This window comes from Phyllobates terribilis, unplaced genomic scaffold (genome assembly GCF_046119375.1).
Source record: "Phyllobates terribilis strain yellow unplaced genomic scaffold, ASM4611937v1 Scaffold_9__5_contigs__length_417890890, whole genome shotgun sequence".
NCBI classification, from domain to species: Eukaryota; Metazoa; Chordata; class Amphibia; order Anura; family Dendrobatidae; genus Phyllobates; species Phyllobates terribilis.
In genome coordinates this window covers 354,102,807-354,129,127 of record NW_027362769.1, presented here as the reverse complement: position 1 = coordinate 354,129,127, position 26,321 = coordinate 354,102,807, and the positions used below count along the sequence as shown (strand labels likewise).

At 46.1% G+C, this 26,321-nt stretch overlaps 1 protein-coding gene across 1 annotated transcript in view; it reads right to left on the bottom strand.

Moving 5' to 3' along the window:
• Positions 1 to 21,098: 21,098 nt before the first annotated feature.
• LOC141161006 (chemerin-like receptor 1) overlaps positions 21,099 to 26,321 on the bottom strand; it is a 35,954-nt gene continuing 30,731 nt past the window's right edge. Inside the window, exon 2 of the mRNA XM_073645798.1 lies at positions 21,099 to 24,526. Coding sequence (XP_073501899.1) covers positions 23,444 to 24,517 — 1,074 coding nt within the window. The 5' untranslated portion in view covers positions 24,518 to 24,526 and the 3' untranslated portion in view covers positions 21,099 to 23,443. The remainder of the gene's footprint in view (positions 24,527 to 26,321) is intronic.

Genomic DNA, 26,321 nt, shown 5'->3' with positions numbered 1-26,321 from the left:
CGCTGTAATCCACGTCTGTTTCAAGGGGCATTGCAGTGCCTAATAATTTTTGGAAAGACTTCCATTCCCTGCTTAGGCCAACAGTGTACAGGAGACCCAGTTGCTATAAATGGAAAAAACGGTTTAGTTAAGGCCCTCTGACCTCCATGTCACTTCCAAGGGGCATTGGAGTGGCTCGAAATTTTTGGTAGGCTTTGCATTCACTGTATGCCTTATAACTTTGTAGCTGAACCGCTCCTTTTGGTACAGAAACATATCCTACAAGACATGTGTGGTTGGCTGGCCTGATATTGATGTGAATGGTCCCTGTTCCTCCTGCTCTTTCTCCTTTGCCACCACCTCATCCATCATTCATCACCTGAAGCTTTGCTTTAACGGGAGTCATAGAACTGGGATAGTAGCAGGAAAACATCCAGCAATCCTCGAAGGAGGTAGAATATGCGCCAAAACGCTGACCACCTCAGGCCTAGCTGCTACTACATACATGCGCTTGCATTCCAAGGAACAGAAAGCTAAGGAGGTGGATGGCCTCATGATCATGAATAATTTACTCGTTGTGTAGGAGGCCGACCACTGCTGCTGTCTACCTTCTGAACTTTGTGTTGAAGCCTGATTGACCCAGGAACCGCAATCCTCTATGTCTGGAGGATGTGTTGCATCCCAGTGTCCAACTGTGTCCCGGCTTCCACAATATTAACCCAGTGTGAAGGCGTCATTGAGATGGACCATTCCTGGCCACATTCACTTGTCCACGTGTTTGTGGTTAGGCTGTCCTTCCCACTAAATGCACTGGGGAGGGCACAGGTAAACTATCGTACTCACTTCCGTCGGTGGTCTGCTCAGGTGGGGTGGAACGATTCAGTTCTGAAAAGTTTGTTTCTTGCGGGGCTAGGTGAAAGGGTTAAGGATCTGCTTATTGCTTATCCTACACCTGGAAACTTACAGGAGGCAATGCAATTAGCTATACGGGTGGACAGGAGACTGCGTGCAAGGGTTAATGAGAGTAAATCCTTTGCCATGTCAGCTCCTAGTCTTGAGAGGGTCTGTACAGACGTTGGAGAGCCGATGGAGATTGGGGCGATGTCACCCCGCTCTCAGGAAAAAGACCGCAGGTTTTCTGAAGGTTTGTGCTTTTATTGCAGAAAATCTGACCATTTCATTAAGAACTGTGTGCTTCGTATGAACAAAGAAAAAAAAAGGTCAGTTACGCCCGTATAGCCTGTTTAAATACTAAGGGGGTATTTCTTTCTGCTACTACTGCAGCTCAGGAAGAATTAATTGAATTTCTTGTATTTGTGGATTGTGGTTCTACTCTGAATGTGATTTATGGGGGATTCTTGGAAAAACTTAAATTAAAACCCAAACCTTTGTCATCCCCTATTGCCGTGGTTTCTGTCGATGGCTCTCCCTTGAAATGTGTTACTCACAAGGTTTATGAATTTCCCCTCCCTATTAATGGTATTCACCAAGAAAATTTGGATTTGGTAGTATTAAATAATTTGCCTTCTCCAGTAATATTGGGGTTACCCTGGTTAAAATTGCACAATCCTGTACTGGATTGGTCTACTAATGAAATTAAGTCCTGGAGCCCTAAGTGTTATGACAAGTGTGGTAACGGGCGCATTGCTGCTGTGGATAAAGGGGAATTACCTGTACCTATTCAGGATTTTTGGAAAGTTTTTTCTGAGGAGGAGTCGCAAATTTTCCCTCCCCATAGAGACTATGATTGTACCATTGAATTTGTCCCTGGAGCGATTCTTCCTAAAAGTCGTTTATTTAATCTTACTATTCCTGAGAGAAAGGCTTTGGAGGAATACATACAGACGAGCTTGGCCGCCGGTCATATCAGACCCTTTAAGTCACCTGTGGCTGTTGGATTTTTTTTTGTTAAAAAAAAGGACGGCGGTTTACGTCCTTGTCTGGACTTTCGTGAGATTAATTAAATTACTGTACGTAATCCCTACCCACTGCCATTGATTCCTGATTTGTTTAACCAGTTAGTGGGGGCCAAGTGGTTCTCTAAAATTGATCTCCGGGGGGCATGCAATTTGTTGCGCATGAAGGAGGGTGATGAATGGAAGACTGCTTTTAACACTCCTGTGGGACATTTTGAGAATCTGGTTATGCCTTTTGGTCTTACCAATGCACCAGCATTTTTTCAGAATCTTATTAATGACATCCTTAGACTTTGATCAGCAAAAATGTGGTTGTGTATTTGGATGACATTTTGATTTATTCGCCTGATCTGGAGTCTCATTGGCGGAGAGTACGTGAGGTATTACAGTTATTAATTGACAATTCGCTTTTTGCTAAGCTAGAGAAATGTGAGTTCGCTGTACAGAGAATTAGTTTTTTGGGCTACATTATCTCCAGCGAGGGCTTTGAAATGGACCCGGTGAAAGTTCAAGCTGTGCAGGAATGGCCTAGGCCTATTGGTTTGAAATCGATTCAGAGGTTTTTGGGTTTCGCCAATAATTACAGAAAATTCATTAAAAATTTTTCTATTATTGTTAAACCACTGACCGATCTCACCAGGAAAGGTGCTAATACGGTTCAGTGGACTACTGAGGCCATTGAAACGTTTGTGTTTCTAAAGGAGAGGTTCAGCTCTGCCCCCATCCTTATGCAGCCTGATGTGACTAAGCCGTTTTTGGTTGAGGTTGATGCTTCTTCGGTGGGGGTCGGTGCGGTGTTGTCTCAGGAAAACAAGGATGGAGTACATCCCTGTGCCTTTTTTTCAAAAAAATTTTCTGAGACTGAACTTAATTACGATATTGGTAATCGGGAATTGCTGGCTATTAAACTCGCATTTGAACACTGGCGTCATCTCTTGGAAGGTGCTGAATTTCCCATTCAGGTTTTCACTGATCATAAAAATCTGATCTATCTTGATGCTGCCAAGCGCTTGAATGCCCGTCAGGCTAGGTGGGCACTTTTTTTTCCGCGGTTTAATTTTTCCGTTACTTACATCCCGGGTACCAAGAATGTTAAAGCTGATGCGTTGTCTCGCAGCTTTTCTCCCATGGTCTGTGGTGAGGAGGAGGAGAGCATTTTACAAGAAGGTGTTGTGATTGCTGCATTGGACTCCGTTTTGGAAGATGAGATTCTTAAAGCACAGGAGAATGCCCCATCTAACACTCCCCATGGGAGGTTGTTTGTGCCTAGGACCTTTAGGAGAGATTTGTTTGTTGAGTGTCATGAGTCTCAGTTGGCAGGTCATCCAGGAATTTCTGAGACCAAGAGACTTGTGGGTCGCAGTATTTGGTGGCCTGGATGGCAGAAGGAAGTCATTAAGTGGGTGCGTCAATGTACTGTGTGTGCTAGATCTAAGTCTTCTCATACTCCTGCTGGGGGGTTGCTTTGCCCTCTTGAGGTTCCTAGTGCACCTTGGACATATCTGGCTATGGACTTTATTACTGACCTTCCCTCCTCTGAGGGTTTCACTGTCATCTGGGTGGTCGTGGACTGTTTTAGCAAGATGTGTCACTTGGTCCCCTTCATCAAACTGCCCTGCGCTAAGACACTCGCTAAGGCCTTTGTCAAGGAAATTGTCAGTCTCCATGGTGTTCCTACTGACATTGTTTCTGATAGGGGACCTCAGTTCGTGGCTCGTTTTTGGTGTGCCTTTTGTGACAGGTTGGGAGTTCATTTGTCGTTTTCATCTGGATATCATCCTGAGTCTAATGGCCAGACAGAAAGGAAGAATCAGGATGTTGAGCAGTTCTTGCGTTGTTTTGTGGCAGACAATCAAGAGGGGTGGTCTGAGTTTCTGCCGCTTGCTGAATTTGCTCTTAACAACCATACATGCTCTTCTGCTGGGTGTTCGCCTTTTTTTTGTTGTTCTGGGAGACATCCGTCTTTTGGGTCATTCTCCAAATTGGTATCGGCTGTGCCTGAGGAGGAGAGTTTTTCCGGCGATTTGGAGAGAGTTTGGACGGATGTGCGTGGTAATCTTCAGGAGGCTAACAAAAAATCTAAGAGGTACTTTGACAGGAAACGTCAAGAGGTTTTGTTTACGGTTGGTGGCATGGTTTGGTTGTCCTCTAAGAATCTGCGGTTGAGGATTCCTTCTAAAAAATTGTGTCCCAAGTTTGTAGGGCCCTTTAAGGTGCTTCAGGTAGTTAACCAATCTGCTGTTAGGTTGGAGGTTCCTACCTCCTGGAAGATTAATTCGGTGTTTCATGTTTCTCTATTGAAAAAAGCTGATGTATCAGATAGAGACGCCACTGCCACTGTTCCTCCGGTGGTGGAGGACGGAGAATATGAAATTTCCCGCATCCTTAATTCTAGATGGTATAGGGGGAGTTTGCAGTATCTCGTCGCTTGGAAGGGTTTCGGTCCCGAGGATAACTCATGGGTGAGGGCGGATGATGTTTCTGCTTCCAGACTTGTCAGAGCGTTTCACAAGAGGTTTCCTGATAAGCCTGGGCCTAGGGGATCCGGAAGATCCTCATAGAAGAGGGGGTACTGTTAGAACTCTCCTGTTAGGTTTTTTCTATCTTGCTGGTCACATGACCTTTTTGCCTATTTAATCCTGCTCCGGCCTTCTGGCCATGCTGGACTTCATTGTAATATCTACTCTTAAGCGAGCCAGGTGCTTTGTAACCTTTCTCAGTCAGTTTAGCTGGGTCTTTTGACATTTATGTTCTATGTTGTGTGTTTGTCTTTTTACTGCTACAATTTCTGCTAGGAGGTGTCCCAGTCCCTAGTTCTTGTAGGGATCCCTCCCTCACATCTATAGGTCTTCGTTCAGACTAGCTGAGGACTTTAGCGGGTCGGATCGCAGGATCAGGTTCCCCGTTACATCGTAGGGATCTAGCTTAGTTCTATTGTAGGGACAGCTCTCCTGTCTTTCCTTAGTGCTTGTAGCCAATCATAACAGTAGGCCTGCCGTCCTTACTATAGTCTTTTGGCTTCTCTGCTTATAGCTGTGTTGTAGCCCACGTCCCTGAGTGTAACGTGCTGTGCTCACCCGTATGGCTGGCAGCTCGGGCCTTGTGGATGCCTCGCTCCTCCTTAGCGTTACTGGTCCTTCGGTGCTACTGAGCCTCCGGGCGTCTGATGGGGGCCAGGAGACCTGCAATCTCCTGGCCTACGGTATCTGCTGCTGGGTCTGGAATTCCCCACAGCCTCGGACTCCGGTGTCCGGTTCTCTGTGTAGTCCAGCTAGGACGAGCTATCTCCAGCTCCAGTCCCTAGCTCCTCACTCCTTGATGTCCTAAACTCAACCCCTCACACTGAGACTAACTAACCCTGCCCCCCCAGATACCAGTTGCCAAGGGGAGGTGCCTCCCCTTGTTGGCCTGGAGACAGGAAGTGTTGCATGTATTGTGTTCCTGACCAGGAAACCCCTGCTTGCCTCCAGACATGGCATTACTTCTTTTAAGGGAAGCAATGCCACTGTGGCAACCAGACCCTCTGGGGTGCCACATTCCCCCCTAGTTAATCTCAGTACTCTGGGACTGAACATATTTTTGCAAAATAACAGGTAACAATAAGCAAGGTACATTAGAATATTACAAACATTACAGTCTTTAACAGGTTACAGTATGATCCACAACCAGGCATCCATTCCGCTGCGCAAGGTGCAATCTGGGGGACCCGTCCCAAACCCTCAACGTAGGCCCTGGGGTGGCTGCAGGGCATAGTTGATCCAGGTGTTGGACCACGTCTTCGGCCACCTCCAACGGGTTTTCGTTCAGTGGTCTGTCACGAAGGGGCACTTTTACAAGTGCAACTATTTACAGGACAGTTTTTGGGCTGCTCACGGTCCTCAGCCACCGAGTCTTTTATATATATACCCCTACGGTTAACTAAATGCAACAGGAAAAGTGTCCAAGTCACCTAAATTGTCCATTGTAAGGCAAAACACATCAATAATTAAATACATGAAAATCGCACAAGAATAATATACCCCAGGGGCAACTATTTATACTTTTGGTATTTCTACTTATTTACTGAACCTGACAGGGGCCTGGCCTTTGGTGCTACGTGTTGATCTGCGTAGTACGTGAGTGTGGATGGTATCTATTTCTGCACTATCTGCTACCCTGTCAGTCCTACGTGTGGGTAGATTGTAAAACTGCCTTAACCTCTCCATGGAACTGACAAGTGTACCAATGGCTGGGCCTTCTTGCTCCGCTCCAGCCGGGGATCCTTCTTCCGGGGATTCTTCTTGAGCAGGCTCATCTGGGGCACTTACAGGTTCTACTTGCTGTGGAGGGTCTACTGGCGTGGGTACAACAGGTTCACTGTTAGCAGAGGGTAGATTCTTCGGGTCTGCTGTTGATGAAACTTCTGCCTCCGGGGCCAACTGTTCTTCCAACTCTTCTGGGACTTCTGTAGCTTCCTGAGGGGCTGGTTGGAGAAAGGTAAGGACTGGCACAACAATTGCATTGTTCACTTGCGTCCACGACCGGGGAAATTCTCCGAGTACCGTTCTGACCATTTCTTCCACTTCCTCTGTGGATTGAGGGCTTTCTTGGTCTTCTTTAGGGTGTTGCAGTTGCTCGGGACATTTCTTCAAGTGGTCTCTTGAAACTGTTGTTGATGTTTCTCCTCCATCCTTACTAATGAGGCACACCTTGGTGTTATCATGACTCGAGTGTAGGATGGTGTACGGCTCTACCTCCCACTGGTCATCCAATTTGTGAAGTCGCCTCTTCCTCTTATGGACTTGCTCTCCAGGTGACAGGGGAACAGCAGGTGCATGTTGATAATAGTCTTCTCTTGTTTTTGTCTCGCTTGGGACAGACTCCTTTCAACACTCTCTTGCACTTTGCGGTATTGTTGCTGCCGCTCAGTGTCCCAATCTGCATCTGGTGAGGCGGTCTCTGGTGTTAGGACTCCCATGTCCAGGTCGATGGGCAGTTTATCAGGTCTTGCTCTCATCAGGTAAGCAGGTGTGCAGTTGGTAGAGTTCACTGGGATATGGTTGTATAGGTCCACCAGATCTGGCAACTTCTCTGGCCAGAGACTGCGTTCTTCCAGGGGCAACATCTTCAACAGGTCTATCACCACCTGGTTCATCTTCTCACACAACCCGTTGGTTTGGGGGTGGTACGGCGTTGTCCTGATTTTCTTGCAGCCATACAGGTTGCAGAACTCCTGGAACACCTCCGCTTCGAAGGCTGGACCTTGGTCAGTCTGCACACGGTCAGGGTAACCGTGCGGGCGACAGAAGTGCTGTTGGAAAGCTCTGGCGGCTGTCTGAGCCATCTGGTCCTTTACTGGCACTACTACCAGGAACCGGGAGTAGTGGTCTACGATGGTGAGAGCGTAGACATAGCCTGACCTGCTCGGGGCTAGCTTCACATGGTCCAAGGCTACCAGTTCGAGTGGCTGTTTGGTGATGATGGGCTTCAGGGGAGCCCTCTGGCTGTCGCTGTCTTTTCGTCTCAGGTTGCATGGTCCGCATTCTTGACACCATCTCTCAATTGCCTTCCTCATGCCAGCCCAGTAGAACCGTTCACTCAGCAGGACTTCCAACTTCTTCCAGCCAAAGTGTCCTGCTCCATCGTGGTACGCTTCTAAGACCATAGACGCATCTCGCCTCGGGACTACCACCTGCCAGACCAGCTCATGTGTCCGGGAGTTGATGGCTCTTCGACACAGCTTCCCTTCATAGATGAATAGCTTGCCCTTCTCCTTCCACAACTGTTTGGTCTCCTCTGGAGCATCTGGATCAGGGTGCGAGTCAGCTTGTGTCAGCAACTCCTTGACTAGGCGGACAGCCGGGTCACTGTCTTGCATTTCTGCCCATCCATGGTGGGGTAATGGATTGAGCGTGGCCTTTCTGTTGGCGGAGCACCTGTTCTTCATACAGTGGGAGCACTGGGTTACCCCATGATGGTGGAAAGCGGGGATCTCTATCTCCTCCAGTTCCTCCGGGTCTTCTCCCCCATCTGGCAAGTTAGGCATCCTGGACAGCGCATCAGCGTTTGCATTCTTGCGCCCAGCCCGGTACTTGATGGTGAACTCATAATTAGACAGTTGGGCCATCCATCTTTGTTCCAGGGCACCAAGTTTCGCAGTGTCTAGGTGCGTCAGCGGGTTGTTGTCTGAGAAGAAGGTGAATTTGGAGGAGGCGAGATAATGCTTGAAGCGCTCTGTCACGGCCCAGACTACGGCGAAGAACTCCAATTTGAAGGCGCTGTAGTTATAAGGGTTCCTTTCTGTGGGCCGGAGCTACCTGCTGGCATAGGCAATCACTCTTTCTCTGCCCTGCTGTATCTGGGACAGCACCGCTCCCAGCCCCACGTTGCTCGCGTCTGTATGGAGTATGAAGGGTTGGCCATAGTCAGGGTAGGCCAGGATCTCGTCTCCCGTGAGAGCCATCTTCAGCCTGTTGAAGGATTCGTCTTCCAGCTTACCCCATTTGAATGGAGGCTTCGGGTTTTTGGCCTTCCTGGACTGGCCTATTAGGAGGTCCTGCATGGGTGCCGCCATCTTGGTGAAGCCTTGGATAAATCTTCGGTAGTAGCCCACCAACCCGAGGAACTGCCGCACTTCCTTGATAGTGGAGGGTCTTGGCCAGTCCTTGATTACTGTGACCTTGTCAGGGTCTGGTGCTACACCTTCAGCGCTTACCACATGGCCTAGGTACTGTACCTTGGGCTTGAACAGGTGGCATTTTGACAGCTTCACCTTTAGGCCAAAACCAGCTAGGGCTTCAAACACCTCTGCCAGGTGCTTCAGGTGATCTTCATAGGACTTGGAGTATACTATGACGTCATCCAGGTACAGCAAGACTGTCTCGAAGTTGTTATGTCCTAAACAGCACTCCATCAACTTCTGGAAGGTTCCTGGGGTGTTGCAGAGCCCGAATGGCATGCAGTTAAACTCGATAACCAGGGGAGGAGTCCTGAGGAGATAATTTGCATATTTCCACTGCATTTTGGGGTAAGTGAAGAGTCTCCGCGAGCTCAAAGAACACTGGATTTTGGCTGTTGGAGCTGAAAAGAGGACATCGGTAAACCGCGCGCCGTTCAGCGCGCGCATTTTGAAGCATTTTTCACTGTTTTCAGAACATTAACAGTAAGAACATGGAAGAGTCCAGTAGCCATTTGGTGAGCTGCATATCCTGCTACATGTTCACAGACTTGCCAGTGGAAAAGCCAAACTTCACATGCCAGAAATGCAAGCTTGTGTCCCTGTTGGAGGAAAAGTTGCGAAATCTAGAAGAGAGGTTAACTACCTTGAAAATCATTAAGGAAGGTGAAGAGTTCTTAGACAGAGCAGAATTATCTCTTCATGATTCAGAAAGAGAAGAAATTCGAACTGCACCTGACGAAACAGAGGAATGGAAGCATGTGACCCACAGAAGCAGGAGGATCGAGAGGCAGTCAGCACCCATACTGCTCAGGAACCAGTACCAGGCTCTCACGCAGGAGAACCATGAAGAAATACAGCAAAATAAGACTTTGCCAGCAATGAATAACCTTGTAAGCCCTCAGAATCCTCCTGGATGGAGAAAGAAGAATGTTGTGAAGAAAAAACGGAGAGTGGTGGTCATGGGGGATTCCCTGTTAAGAGGAACAGAGGCCGCTATCTGCAGACCAGACATAACCTCAAGAGAAATGTGCTGTCTTCCAGGAGCAAAAATTAAAGATGTGTCTGACAGGATATCAAGACTCTTCAGACATACAGATCACTACCCATTCCTGCTAATACATGTGGGGACAAATGACACCGCAAGAAAGGACCTGGAAACCATCTGCAGTGACTTTGAAGACTTAGGCAAGAAAGTGAAAGAATTGGGAGCGCAGGTGGTCTTCTCATCCATCCTCCCAGTGGATCACCATGGAACAATGAGGTGGAATAAGATTCTACAGGTGAACAACTGGCTACGTCGATGGTGCCGTCAACAAGGATTTGGATTTCTGGATCACGGGATGAATTACCTATACGATGGACTACTTGCTAGAGATGGGGTGCACCTTACGAAGACTGGAAAACATGTATTTGGAAGTCGCCTTGCTACACTCATCAGGAGAGCTTTAAACTAGAACAATGTGGGAAGGGAAGCAAAAGGCCAGAAAAAGCCATACAGCTGACAAATACTATTGAGATCTCTGCTACTGGAAGTGGAAAGAAAGAACAAAGACAAAAAAATCGAAATAAAAATATGGGAGGAAGAGAAACCAATCACAAACTAAAATGTTTTTATACAAATGCACAAAGCATGGGCAACAAACAAGGAGAATTGGAACTACTAATGCAGGAAAAGGAATATGATGTCATTGGAATCACTGAAACTTGGTGGGACGATACACATGATTGGAATAAAAGGCTAAAAGGATACAACTTATTTGCAAGAAACAGAATTGATAAACGAGGAGGAGGTGTCGCATTGTATGTTAGAAAAGCGTATATCTGCACAGAGATTGATGCTTCAGAGACTGGGAGTTCTGTGGAAACTGTTTGGGTAAGAATACAAGGAGAGAACAATGGAAAGGACACCATTGTAGGCATTTACTACAGGCCACCTGGGCAAGCTGAAGATATGGATGAGCTCTTTATGTATCAAATGACCAAGTTCTCCAAAAAATATGACGTAGTGGTCATGGGAGATTTCAACTATCCAGACATTTGTTGGGAATCTCTCTCAAGTAAAACTAACAGGTCAAGCAAATTCTTATCCTCTCTTGCTGACAACTTTATCTTCCAAAAGGTAGGGGAGAAAACAAGGGGATCTGCTACTTTGGATCTAATCCTTATAAACAGGGAGGAAATGGTTGAGGAGGTAAAGGTGGCTGGGACCCTAGGAGGCAGCGATCATGCTATTATAGAATTTTGGATAACTAGAGGAGGAAGACATGTGAAGACTCAAACTTCAAGGTTAGATTTTAGAAAGGCAGATTTTAAGAGACTCAGAAAGAGAATAGGAGGGATCCAATGGCTGGATGTCCTTAAGGACAAAAATGTCCAGGAAGGATGGGAAATTTTTAAAAATGAGATTCTCAAAGCACAATCGTTAACAATCCCGAAAAGTAGGAAGAATGGGAAGCATTTAAGGAAACCAGGATGGATGAACACAGAACTTAAACACATGCTAAAAAGAAAGAAAGAAATGTTTATTAAATGGAAAGAGGGAGGCATATCTAAAGAAGATTATAATGCAGTCTGCAGATCCTGCAGGGCACGTATCAGGTTAGCTAAAGCTGACAATGAATTAAGGCTTGCAAGAGATGTCAAAAGCAATAAAAAAGGATTTTGGGGGTATGTCAAAAGTAAAAGAAAAGTCAAAGATGCTATAGGATTTTTACAGGATGAAAATGGAGAAATGGTAAGAGAGGATGTTGAGAAGGCCGAACTTTTTAATTCCTATTTTGCATCTGTTTTCTCTCAGAAAGAAAATGTAACATCAACTGATTTTCACTGTCCTTTTAAAGGAATAGAAGAATCCAAGTTATCTGTAAACAGAAAGATTGTGAGGGAATATTTAGCTAACCTAAATGAGTTCAAGTCTCCAGGTCCAGATGAATTACACCCCAGAGTACTGAAGGAGATCGTAGAAGAAATTTTAGAACCACTCTCCATAATCTTTGAAAATTCTTGGAGAACAGGAGAAGTCCCAGAAGACTGGAGAAGAGCAAATGTTGTTCCTATCTTCAAAAAGGGGAAGAAGGTGGACCCAGGGAACTATAGGCCGGTGAGTCTGACTTCTATACCAGGAAAGATCTTTGAACAAATTATTAAACATCATGTATGTAAGTACCTGGATAAGAATGAAGTGATTAACCAGAGTCAGCATGGGTTTGTAACTAACAAGTCATGTCAGACTAACTTAATTTCCTTCTATGACAGAATCACTGACTGGGTGGATCAGGGAAATGCTGTAGATATAGTATATCTTGACTTCAGCAAAGCATTTGACAAAGTATCTCACACCATCCTTATTGAAAAAATGACCAAGTATGCAATGGACCAGGCAACTGTTAGGTGGATTCATAACTGGCTTAGTGATCGGACTCAAAGGGTGGTTGTAAATGGCTTCACATCCAGCTGGATGAATGTCTCAAGTGGGATACCACAGGGCTCTGTCCTGGGACCTGTATTGTTCAACATCTTCATCAATGATTTAGATGAAGGAATTGAGGGTAAACTGATTAAATTTGCTGATGACACAAAGCTAGGAGGGATAGCTAATACTAGAGAAGAGAGAGAGAGGATTCAAAAAGACCTAAATAAACTGGAGCAGTGGGCAGCAACCAACAGAATGGTTTTTAACAGGGAAAAATGCAAAGTACTACATCTGGGCAATAAAAATGAAAAAAGCATATACGGAATGGGAGGAATAGAGCTAAGCAACAGTACATGTGAAAAAGACTTAGGTATACTAATAGATCATAGACTGAACATGAGTCAACAGTGTGATGCAGCAGCAAAAAAGGCAAATACAATTCTGGGATGTATTAACAGAAGCATACAGTCTAGATCACGTGAAGTCATTATCGGTCTTTACTCCTCTTTGGTCAGACCTCATCTGGAATACTGTGTACAGTTTTGGGCACCACATTTTAAAAAAGACATAGACAAACTGGAACAAGTTCAGAGAAGAGCGACCAGAATGGTGACTGGTCTGCAAACCATGTCCTATGAGGAACGGTTGCAGGATTTGGGAATGTTTAGCTTGCAAAAAAGAAGACTGAGAGGAGACTTAATAGCTGTCTACAAATATGTCAAGGGCTGTCACATTGTAGAAGGATCATCTTTATTCTCATTTGCACAGGGAAAGACTAGAAGCAATGGGATGAAACTAAATGGGAGGAGACACAGATTAGATATTAGAAAAAACTTTTTGACAGTTAGGGTGATTAATGAGTGGAACAGGCTGCCACGAGACGTGGTGAGTTCCCCTTCAATGGACGTCTTCAAACAGAGGCTGGACAGACATCTGTCTGAGATGATTTAGTGAATCCTGCTTTGAGCAGGGGGTTGGACCAGATGACCCAGGAGGTCCCTTCCAACTCTTCCATTCTATGATTCTATGATTCTATGATTCTATGATGAGGCCCATCGGGGTTGTGAACGCAGTCTTTTCTTTATCCGCCTCTGCCACAGGAACCTGCCAATACCCACTAGTGAGATCCAAAGTAGAGAAATAATTAGCAGATCTTAATGCAGCTAGTGACTCCTCAATCCTGGGTAATGGGAATGCATCTTTATGTGTAATGCGGTTAATTTGCCTGTAGTCTACACACATTCTCATTGTGCCCCAGCCTCCTTCATCTCTCGTAACATCCCTTTGGCATTTTGGTAGTGTGCTGGTGGTACAGGACGGTACCTTTCTTTAATGAGTGGATGGTCTCCCGTGGGGATATGGTGTTGTACCCCTTTCACCTGCCCGAAATCGAGTGGGTGTTTGCTGAAGACCCTTTCATACTCCTGGACCACCCAGTATACTCCATGTTTTTGGTGTTGAGGGGTGGAGTCAGTGTCCACATGTAGCTTCTGACACCAGTCCTCCATCTGTCCCTTGGAGCCATTATCCTCCGCCGGTTTGGATGGAGGTAAGGGTTCCACTGTCTTTATGGAATTGTTACTGACGGTGAATAGTTTGGCAAGGGTAGCATACCGGGGCAAATAGACCTCTTTTTCCCCAATATTCAGGATGCGGACTGGCACTCTCCCATGGCGGACATCAACTACCCCCCTGGCTGTCAAGATGGTGGGCCTACTGTCGGAGTATACGGGCTCTACCTGGCCCTGGTAATCTCTACCCCTGAGACCGATTGCTGCCCGACACCATACCAACATTTCACTACTTGGGGACATGGCAATGGGGAATGTGTCACTCATCCTGACGCTGCCAATTTCACCACCAGACAGTTCTACCTGTTGTCTTCTCATCAGGGCTCTGATTTCTCTCTGCAGAACCCGCTGTTGGCTGGAACTGGCAGTCTCCGCAACCTGCTGTAACAAGACAATAATCTCTGAAAGACAATTTTCAATGACATTAGTGCCTAAGGTTATCATGGGATGACTTTCTCGGCGATCAATGTCAACAATTATCAGTCCTTGGGATGGCAACTCTACTTTGCCAACCTTTATGGTCACTTCTTTAAACCCCACCTGAGGTACGGGCTGACCATTGCTGGCATAGATGCTTAAATGTTCATCCGGACGGCGGGTTATGTCCGAATCAGTCCAGTACCATTTATAAAGAATGTAGGGGATGGTGGTCACCTGGGATCCAGTGTCCAGCAACGCGCTCATTGGGATGCCATCAAGCACGACAGGTAGGACCGGCTGTCCTCCCACGTATTTATCCCGCCAGCTGTGTGAGCCTGGTGGTCTTATGCCTGGGGGTTGGCCCTCTGCCCCAGGTTTTGCTCGTTTAAATTACAGTACCTTGCATAATGTTCTGGCTTCTGACAGTGGCGGCAGATGGGTTGTCCGTCCTGGTCGTAGCGGTCGCTGTTCCTCCCTCTGGTTGGTGGAATCCTCCTCTGTCATCGCCACGGGACGTCCTCCGGACTGGAAGCCAGCTGGATCTTTTCCTTGGGGGACACTTGCATGGACTGCACAGTTTTGGTTAGAGCAGCCACACTTTTAGTCAGCTCTTGGGCCTGAAGGTGCAGATCTGTAGACGGAGCATTGTCCAGAGTCTGTGCATCATCTCCTACAGGCTCTGGGGAAAAGGGGGCCACCTCCTGGTGGTAGGTGATAGCTGGGCGCCGGTGGGATGTGGCTCCACCTGGTGCTGGTTCTCGCAGCACCCAGATGGCTCTGTCTTTGAATTGTGCAAAGTCCAGATCAGGGTTTGCAGAGCCATTATGCGCAGCTGTGTCCGGTGAGCGCTGGACAGGAGCCCCTCAATAAACTGCTCAGTTAACAGTCTGTTCTCGTCTCGCACACTGTCGGGGTCTACTTGCTTGATGGCCCTCAGCGCCTCCTGCAGGTTTAAAGCATAGTCCCGCACACTGTCCTGCGCCCGTTGTTTGCACCCACAAAACTTCATTTTTATCTCAGCTGTAGTACGGGTGTCAAAGGTGTCCTTTAGGCGGGCCAGTATCTCTTTCACAGTCCCTTTGTCTCTGGCTGACCAGGACTTCACTTCTCTCTGGGCTGCTCCAATTAACTGGCCGATGAGGATGCTCACTTTCTGCTCCTCGGACAGGGGGTACACTTTAAACAAGCTGCTCAATCTTTCTTTAAAGTCACTCAGGGTGTGTGACTCTCCTGAGTACTGGGGCAACCACGCCGCCCCCGGTATATATGGCATGGAGAATGGCATTACCGCGGCAGCGGCCGTGCCTGCGGCTGAAATTCCCTCCATATCGGGCGTCTTCCTCCCCCCTAGTGAACCATGGCCTACCTTTCTTTCACTTTTCTTCCGTAGGCCACAGTTCCGCAGGTGATGGTCTCCTGGTAGGACCTGGCGTCGCACGCGTCTGACGTTAGCGCTCGCTGGGGCTCCTTCCAGGACCTGGCGCTGCATCAGTGCGAGAGGCGGGACTTGGGCTTTGCGCGCTTCCAGCGGTCACGCCCCCCTTCTTCCCGCGCGGCGACCCGAAAATGGCGGCCAATGGGCGGGAAAACAGCGGCAATGGCGGGAAAATTTCACCACGGTATGCGACACAGTTTATGAAGGCGCATAGTACCCGGTGGTAACGGGCACGTAATCCTGCCGACTACGCCAAAGTTGACGCGCCCCCTGGGCCGCGGGGTACACGGAACCGGACCTGTAGATGCTTGGGGTTGTAGTCACCGTGGCGGTGACCCGGTCCGTGACCCAGGTGGTCAATCCAAGGGTAGTAGATGCATATAGGTTATATAATGTCCGACTACGCCACCTGTGGAGTGCGGTTAATAGAGACCGCCGCTGCGGAACAGTCCTCTGAAGCCGGTGGTATAGCAGCATAGGTGGAATAACTCCCCACACTAAGAGTTAGTTTCAGGGCAGTGTGTGTGGATGATGGTGGTTGTGCAGGGTATCGTGGTGCAGAAATAACCACAGAGTCCGTATAGTGCAGTCCCAGGGTCTTTACTGGTATCAATTGGACAAGCCTGGACTGGAGTACTGGCTAGTGATAAGAGCCTGGTCAGTCTGGGAGTAAGCATAGAGTCTTCCTGGCCAGGTGGAGTTGTAGGCCTGCCGTCCTTACTATACTCTTTTGGCTTCTCTGCTTATAGCTGTGTTGTAGCCCACGTCCCTGAGTGTAACGTGCTGTGCTCACCTGTATGGCTGGCAGCTCGGGCCTTGTGGATGCCTCGCTCCTCCTTAGCGTTACTGGTCCTTCGGTGCTGCTGAGCCTCCGGGCGTCTGATGGGGGCCAGGAGACCTGCAATCTCCTGGCCTACGGTATCTGCTGCTGGGTCTGGAATTCCCCACAGCCTCGGACTCCGGTGTCCGGTTCTCTGTGTAGTCCAGCTAGGACGAGCTATCTCCAGCTCCAGTCCCTAGCTCCTCACTCCTTGATGTCCTAAACTCAACTCCTCACACTGAGACTAACTAACCCTGCCCCCCCAGATACCAGTTGCCAAGGGGAGGTGCCTCCCCTTGTTGGCCTGGAGACAGGAAGTGTTGCATGTATTGTGTTCCTGACCAGGAAACCCCTGCTTGCCTCCAGACATGGCATTACTTCTTTTAAGGGAAGCAATGCCACTGTGGCAATCAGACCCTCTGGGGTGCCACACAAGCACCGAGCATTAGCGAGCATGCTCGCTCACCACTAGTAGTCACATCACACACCAGTCGGTGAGCTGGAGGCTACAAACGCTGCTGAAGCCCTGCCAGGGCTGCGGAAGCTGTAGTTGACTTTCTGAAATGGGATCACTTGCGGTGTACTTTCACAAGCAGCTCTGGCAGATTTGTGTAGATTTTGAGAAACTGCAGAACCACTAAGCTGAGCCCATGAACCAGACATGGTACATGTGCGAGCTTGCCTAGCTTCAGAGCCACCACCATGTTCTCTGATACAGCTTTCAACAACTCTGCAACGGTGTGCGGTTTGTCACCTAAGCATACAATCCTGCTTATTGTTATTGCCACACACAAAGTTTAAGTAAGTAATCTGGAATATGTCCTGAAAAAATTAATCAAGTGATGGAGGCTGAAGAGAAGGAGGTGATGCAGAAGCTGTAGAATGTAGGGATAAACCGCAATCCTTTGCGTCGGGAGGGCATGTTCCATCCCAGGGTCCCACTGGGTCCCGGCTTCCACAATTTTAACCCAGTGGAATGCGTCAGTAAAATGAACAAATCCTTGGCCACATTCACTTGTCCACGTGCTTGTGGTTAGGCTGTTCTTCCCACTTAAGTGCACTGGGGAGGGCACGGGTAATGTTCTGGGACCCGCACTTGTGGAAGGCAGAGACGATAGCAGGAGAAATAGTGAAGGCTGGGGACTGAGTATGGACACCCAGCTGCCGCCGGCATGAGGTTGTGAAAAGCTTCCGCCTCCACGAGCCTTAAAGGCAACATTTCAAGTGCAAGCAAGCAGTCCAGAAACGTTTCAGTTTAGTATTGCGGCCTGTGGGTGGGTGGTTGGCTTCATACTTGCGCTTGCATTCCAAGTAACACAAAGCTAAGAAGATGGATGATCCAACCATCATGAATAATTTGGTCGTTGTTTATGTCTACGCCCCTCTGGTTCCTCCTTGTATCACGGCACAGTGGTTCCACCATCCAGACCTGTAACATATATCTATCTACACTGCTCAAAAAAATATAGGGAACACTCAAATAACACATCCTAGATCTGAATAAATGAAATATTCTCATTGAATACTTTGTTCTGTACAAAGTTGAAAGTGCTGACAACAAAATCACACAAAAATCATCAATGGAAATCAAATTTATTAACCAATGGAGGCCTGGATTTGGAGCCACCCCCAAAATTAAAGTGGAGATCCAACTTTAATGTAATGTCCTTAAAACAAGTCAAAATGAGGCTCAGTATTGTGTGTGGCCTCCACATGCCTATATGACCTCCCTACAATGCTTGGGCATGCTCCTGATGAGGTTGCGGATGGTCTCCTATGGGATCTCCTCCCAGACCTGGACTAAAGCATCCGCCAACTCTTGGACAGTCTGTGTTGCAACGTGACGTTGGTGGATGGAGCGAGACATGATGTTCCAGATGTGCTCAATCAGATTCAGGTCTGGGGAACGGGTGGGCCAGTCCATAGCTTCATGCTTTCATCTTGCAGGAACTGCTGACACACTCCAGCCACATGAGGTCTGGCATTGTCCTGCATTAGGAGGAACCCAGGGCCAACCGCACCAGCATATGGTCTCACAAGGGGTCTGAGGATCTCATCTCGGTACCTAATGGCAGTCAGGCTACCTCTGGCGAGCACATGGAGGGCTGTGCGGCCCTCCAAAGAAATGCCACCCCACACCATTACTGACCCACTGTCAAACCAGTCATGCTGAAGGATGTTGCAGGCAGCAGATCGCTCTCCACGGCGTCTCCAGACCCTGTCACGTCTGTCACATGTGCTCAGTGTGAACCTGCTTTCATCTGTGGCGACTTTGCCAATCCTGGTGTTCTGTGGCAAATGCCAAGCGTCCTGCACGGTGTTGGGCTGTGAGCACAACCCCCATCTGTGGACGTCGGGCCCTCATACCACCCTCATGGAGTCAGTTTCTAACCTTTTGTGCAGACACATGCACATTTGTGGCCTGCTGGAGGTCATTTTGCAGGGTTCTGGCAGTGCTCCTCCTGTTCCTCCTTGCACAAAGGCGGAGGTAGCAGGTTGTAGAGTCCGTCTCATGCTACTACGAGTGTGAAAGCACAACCAACATTCAAAAATAACCAAAACATCAGCCAGAAAGCATTGGTACTGAGATGAGGCCTGTGGTCCCCACCTGCAGAACCACTCCTTTATTGAGTGTGTCTTGATAATTGCCAATAATTTCCATCTATTATCTATTCCATTTGCACAACAGCATGTGAAATTGATTGTCAATCAGTGTTGCTTTCTAAGTGGACAGTTTGATTTCACAGAAGTTTGATTTACTTGGAGTTATATTCTGTTGTTTAAGTGTTCCCTTTATTTTTTTGAGCCGTGTATGTAATCTATATACATATATAGATTTGTATTGAAGAATATTTTCTTGGAAAACTATGTGTAAATTACAAAGAGAATTCCTCTCACATGTCAATGGGATGTCATTCCGATGCTATGTAAGAAAAATTGCATTGTACTCTCATGACACTCGTCCCACTTTTCAGGAACGATATCGGATAGGTTTTTTTAACGGTAATGGGTATGAGCCCTAGAAAGTTTATTATTGGACTCTGGTCTTCCTGATTCACATCTACCTCATCTGGTCCTGGCCTTCCATGTCAAGCGGCATTATGCGGTCTGCAGAGGCATATCGCCAAAGTAACAGTAGCACATATGTAAGGGATCAAGGGTGGCTGTGATGGCGAGGGAATGTTGTACTCTTTCACCCCGGCTCCCAAACAAAGACAAGAGTCCCAATCTTCCCATGTAGTGATTGTGATGCATGTCACTTACGCTCTGCTTGTAGTTCTGCTTCACCTGCGATCCATTTACTTCAGGGACCGCCACTTGCACACTAAAGGACTTCCACTCCTTTTTATAAAAAACAACTTTACTTTCATATTTAACGTAGCAGAACATACAGGGAATAATAGTTGCATTGTCAGGGTTATAGTTCTTTAGCCAGCACATTTTCTTAGTTTACCGTCTGTTTGTCCATCCATCTCAAGCTATCCCTTTTCTTAGTTGGCCGCTTTGACCCTTGAGGTAGTTGAGTCACTGCAGTCTTGTGAGTCCCGCACAGCTCTCTCGGGGCTAATCCCCATCCGTCTAGTCCTCCACTTCTTGGAGGTCTTGGAGGAAGCCTCACTGCCACCTTTTCTGGACCGCAGTATATGGAGCTGGTTCACGTCAACATCCTGAGAGAGGCTTAAATGGACTCTGTCAGCTCAGAATGACTGGTCAAACCAAAAACAAGTACAGTACATGCGCTTGGTGCTTCATGACGCGGCCAATCATTTAAATACAACTTTCCACCTGCTTGTTTTCCATCTATTTCCACCCCTCTTCTTCTTTTATTATTGATGGCTCTGGCTTCATAGAGCCAGAGAAGGGCAAAGATAAATGGGAAACAAGCAGGTGGGACAGTGTAGTTAAATGTTTTGCCATGTCATGATGCACCAAGCGCCTGTACTTGGTTTGAACAGTCATTCTGTGCTGACCGAGTCCCTTTAAGTAGTCACTGGACTTTTAGACAACTTGATCCAATTTGATAAAATGATAATTAGTCCATCTGCAAATCACTTAATTAAAAAATGAGATTGTCTTACCCCAAAAAAATCAATGCAAACCACGGCGTGCCTCCTTTCTTTCTTACTTGCTGTCCACTGCCTGTTGTTTAAGGGGTTGTCCCACAAAGTACATTTTAATTAATAGATCTTAGAATAATGATAAGTTCCACAATTGAATGTGCTAAAAAAAGTGTTTTTGTGCAGAGCTAATCTTTTAAATGTGCCCTTGCTATGTACTGTGTAATTGCTGTGTCCGGCCATGCAGAGCTGCTCTAGTTCATGGTCTGCACATACCACAGCTCCTGGCCAGTGGAGGAAACATAAGTCATTTATGATCATTGAGTATACAGAAAAGACAGCAGGGCTCGCAGCTGCTGCTTTTGAGGTAACACATTTCCCTGCCTGTTTTATCACAGGAGCAAGTGTTTCTTCCACATCACTAGACTTGGAGCTCATCATAAATAAAATTAGTGAGGTAGGAGCTCAGAGTCCTCCAGCAGCTGCAATCCATCTTCCATCTCTCTGCTTCATAGAGTTCGGTAAGCTTCTGCATGTTATGTGATCTCCCTGTGTACAGATTTCTGTTTACAGATTTCATCCCTTAAACATACAAAAAAAGTAAAAAGAGATCTACTCATCTTGATGTCCAAAAATTGCATATATATGTTGTATAAGGTGAAATGTGCCTGCCGACAAAAATCCTGCTTCCAAAACAGTGTAATCAAGCACTTTGTTTCTTAAAAGCTAAGTTTTATTTTAATGTAATCCATTTAAAAGCAAGATAAAGGCACAAACAGGTCAATGGTGACATTGCATGGACCTATGTATTTCAAACAGATTGTTTTTAATCATGGAATGATTGAATTTGCTTTGAATTTTATAAAAAAAAATGTTGATTCACTATGGGGAAATCCAGCAAAATTGGCTTGTAGATGGCTGTAAGGAAGTTTAAAAAAATGCCTGTCTTGTTGCCACCGGTCCTCTGATCAGCTCTTCTTATCGTTTCTTCTATATTTATTTATTTTATTTTATTTTTTTTGTTTCACTTATATAGCGCCACTAATTCCACAGCACTTTACAGACATTATCATCACTGTCCCCATTGGGGTTCACAATCTAAATTCCCTATTAATATGTCTTTGGAGAGTGGGAGGAAACCAGAGAACCCGGAGGAAACCAACGCAAACACGGGGAGAACATACAAACTCCTTGCAGATGTTGTCCTTGGTGGGATTTAAACCCAAGACCCCAGCGCTGCAAAGCAACAGTGCTAACTACTGAGCTACCAGGCTGCCCTTCTGTCTTTGTTAGGCCTCTGAACACTTCTGGCTGGGTCTTTCATTCACTTATCCCTTCGCCGTCATGTGGGATACAACGAAAATCAGTGACACACATCTTATTTTGTGTGACGTCATGGAGCCTAGTGAATGGAAGAACCAGCCGGATGACAGAAAGTAGAAGAGCTAATTGGAGGAGACTGATAGCTGTGGGACAGGTACAGGTAGGGCTGAGAGGTGAGATAAGTTTTATTTTATTTTATAACCTGTTCTCAGCAGATTCAATTAAAATCAAATGTATGGGATGTCAATCAAATTCCCTCTTCCCCCATGAAATGTGTGAATTTGCTTGAAACAAATTTTGGGAGATTTGCTAAACTGTAATTACAATGTTTAGTTTATTTTCTTATACTATAGATAGAGACTGACATGATAGTTCCTTTTCAGAACTCAAAAATAAAACTTCTTCCCCAGATGAAACAGACCACCTTCAACATCATCACATGTTTTGTTCTAGCACATTTTCACACATTTCACCCTTTTTTTAATTTTTATAAAGGCTCTGTCATTTGCACATTGAGTAATATACCGTGACAAAATCCCTGAGTTTGCCTGATTCTGACGCTATTTTCCGTTTTGCACTGCGTATCTTCTTTGCCGAGATATTCACACTAATTAAATTTGGAGCGCAGTATGTGAAATCTCTTATTGCAACCCAACTGGGCATTTCTTCTTAGTCTTCTCTGGGGGCGTGGGCTTTGACCCATCCCTCCCAGATGCTGCGAAATACAGCTCGGCAGCTGACCTAGCTGTCTAAGATGCTGCCCATCTGTCATGGGCAGCATCTAGGAAAGAGGAATGAAAATACATACCGCCAGAGAAGCCTCTGAAGAAGCAACCTGTTGGTCTGCAAGCAGAGATTTCTCATACTGCGCACCAAAAGCAACAAATATCTCTTCAATGGAGCAATGCAGCGCAAAATGGAAAAGAGCAGCAGAATCAAGTTTACTCAGTGATTTTGCAAGGTATTTAACTCATTGTTTTTGAGCAAGTGACAGGTCCTCTTCAAGTGCATAACTTTCTTTCGGTATCTATTTATCTACATATTTATGCAAACAATGTTATAGAAGACAGACCTTCCTGTAAGAACATCTGTATGCATTGCCTCATGCACTAAAATGATGACAAAGGAGGCGAGAAATTGAGTAGATACTTGGAAACCTGAAGTACCATAGTCTTCAGAATGTACCTATAGGAAGAATAAAAATCATTCATTCTATAAAGAAATATTATACTTATTATATAAAACCAAAATAGATGGGACATAAACACTTCTATTTCCCGAGGGGACCACCAGAGGGACTAAAGTCTCAAGTAGAAGAATGCAACCCCCTAGTTTCCTAAGTGAGCTGCATACAGCATTCTCTTACTGTGGAACAAGTGTTCATGCATCACCACCTTTTTTACTATTTAAGGCATAATTCTGCCTAGCTAATATTCACCAGAATTAAGTCAATCACTATAACCTGCCCTAAGTGATATTTTTAGAACAACGAGAGTGGTGGAGAAGTGAGTGGATTAGAGAGGGAAGTAGCACTTTGGCCTTGGTTCAAGATTCTGAAATCAGAATACTGGCATGAAATTGTTTGAAATATTACACAGTTTTTGTGACTTTTGGCTATTTAGACCAGTCCTATATAGGCCAGACTTTGGGGGGCATGGTAGATGCCATAAAAGTAGCATAAGTTACGACAAGTCCCAAACTGGAGAACATTTCTTGCGATGGAGCGAAGCAGCTGAAAGATACAACAAATTCAATAAGAGGTGCACACTTCTTATTCAAGTTGGAGCAACTTCATCAAGACTGGCACAAAAAAAATATTAAAAAGTTATAGTTAGTCTCTCATTGAGATATCTACTTCTTCCAAAAAATATTAATAAGGTCACTCCTTATTTTCTTTACCACCAGAACATACACCACTGGATTTAGGAAACTGTTAGTAGCCGCTATGGTGAATAACAGTGGCAAAATCAATGAAAGTTTATACATCAACGTCATGTTAATAGTGGAGACAGACACCAAGAAAGTGATATAGGTTACAACGTATGGAGTTCTGGTACAGAAATAACTCATGATGCCAATTATCACCAATCTGTACAGACTGGACGATGCCAACATCCTGGAATTCTTCACGTGGAAAATGATGATGATATTGGAGGATACGATAACACACAACGGGATGACATAACCAACCGCTACAAGTGGAAGTACAACACGCTCTGTTGTAATAGTCGCTTCTTTCCAATCTGCAAGCAGTTTCCTAAGTTCAGGAATTTTATGGCCTGAGATATTTGAGCATATTTCCCGGGGCACATTGAGAGGCTCATCTTCTTCAGAATTGTCCCTTAATTCATATGCAACAAGAGAAGTGTCATAGTAAGACAGGGTGCAATGGTCTTCATATACATCACTATAGATAATGGCTGGAATGCTACATAGGGCCGATGATAACCAGATGAGTGCACACACAAAGCAGCAAAATTTGTGAGAATGAAAGTTTCGGTGCCATATTGGTTTAGCCACAGACAAGGCGCGATCAATATTCAGCACTGTGAGGATGTAGATACTGGCGTACATATTAACCAAGGTAAGAAAGTTGTAGAATTTGCACACACTGGACCCATACGGCCATCTTCCTCTTATTATAGACACAGCCTTGAGTGGTAGAAACAGAAGAAAGGCGAAATCTGCAACAGCCAAGTTCAGAAACCAGATTTTATATTTGTTCTTCTTCATTAAGAATCCAGTGACGAAGATGACAAGAAGGTTGGCTGCAAATCCGATGATACAAGTAATTATGGAGAGAACAAAGCAGAAGTACTGGATAGCGGTTGGGTGGGTTGTGCTAGGAGATAAGGCTCTCAGTTCACGAGAAAATAATAAATCCCATAGCTCATAACAGAAGTTTTCAAGTATTTTTCGGTCCATGGTTAGAAACTGTAGAAATGAAAAAAAAAATGAAAAATGTAACCTGAATATGTATTCTCATATAGAAGCAGCTTGAACAAAATGTAGGGGGTTGGTGGGTGAAGAAGACGCCGAGGCAAGAAGGGGTTGTTTAGTTATCTGGTAATTGTTATGTATTTATATAATGTTATTTATTTTGATAAAAGTGTTTGCTGTGTGAAATCCCTTTGGCCGATTATTGTATGCCGGTTTTCCTATAGGCTCTGCCTAAGGCCGTCCCTGGGATGCGGGAGTTCTGCCCAGAGGGGGAACCATACAATAGATAGGGATTCAGTTACACTGCACTGCTTAGACACTAGATAGTTAAGTCAGGGGTTACATCATCAACTGGGAGGGGTTTAGAACTGTTTTATAGAAAATCAATTCCGGGTTGCAGACAGTGAGTAGTTAGGAGCTGTAGTCAGAGAGTGACTTAGGCAGTGAGGTTGCTGTTAGGAGAGGCCTGTGTCAGGCCACCTCAGTCCTGGGTTCAAGACCCGAATGCACAGGTCGGGTGTAGGACCTGTTCCATAACCAGAGAGAGACAGATGGAGTGTGGAGGAAGACTGAGCAGACAGGAAAGCAGACTCCATTAGCAGTTACCGCAGTGAAGAAGTGTTTTAATAGTGCAAGTGGTCAGAGCAATAGTAGGACACATTTGAAACTGAATCTGGAAGCCAGCACAGTCCTAGGCTCACAGCCTTTCAGAGGTGCTCAAGGCGATGCCTCCATATTCTTAGAGGGGAGATTCTCAGCTGGGTCGCAGAAGAAGTGGATGATGTTGTGTCTCAGGACAGGAAGAGAACACTGGAAAGGCACATAACCAAGGGTACTTCACTAAAGAACTTGTCTTGATCTGTATACCGCAGTCATGTATGGAAGAATTGCACAGTAAAAGTGAGTCTGTTAACCAGGATCTATGAAGTCGGTTCTTGTCCCATGGATGATGTAACAGTGAGTACAGAAAATTCTTCAGTGAAGCACACACTTCTGTCTTAGTCCTTAATAGTAGAGGGGACATTGGGCGAAGAGTATAGAGTTTTAGCACACAGTGTAATGGTAACGGCCCTGGGTGCTCCCTTCTAAAAGTGGAGCTGCGGTCAGGGTATGAGGCCCTGGAAAGTAAAGAAATTAAGGAAAATTAAGAAAACAAAGAAAGCGGGGAAACCAAGAAAAAGGGAAGAACCAATTACTGTGCAGGTGAAGCAAAAGATGAAAGATGCCAGAATGGTGGATGGCGATGCCAGAATGGTGGATGGCGAGATGTTAAGAGACAGACAGTGTGGCAGCTAGCTGGGTGACAGTTAGAAGGGGGGGTAGAGGGAAGAGTGCCAGGGAGGCTAGTCCTGATCTGGCACACCCCAATAAGTTTGCAAAGTTGGCAGATGAGGGGGGTGTCAGTACAGGGGTAGCACTCCTGCAGCAAGGCATGTCCTCTGAAAGCCGGAGGAGTGTCAGCTCCAGTAAGGGGGGAAATAGGAGAGCAGGGCAGGGCAGGCCAGGCAGGTGCTGGTAGTGGGGGACTCAATTATTAGGGGAACAGATAGGGCAATCTGTCACAAAGACATGGATCGTCGAACAGTGTGCTGCCTACCTGGCGCTCGAGTCCGGCACATCGCTGATCGGGTTGACAGATTACTGGGAGGGGCTGGTGAGGACCCTGCGGTCATGGTGCACATTGGCACACATGACAAAGTTAGAGGTAGGTGGAAGGTCCTTAAAGATGATTTCAGGAAATTAGGATGCAAGCTTAAAGCAAGGACCTCCAAGGTAGTATTCTCTGAAA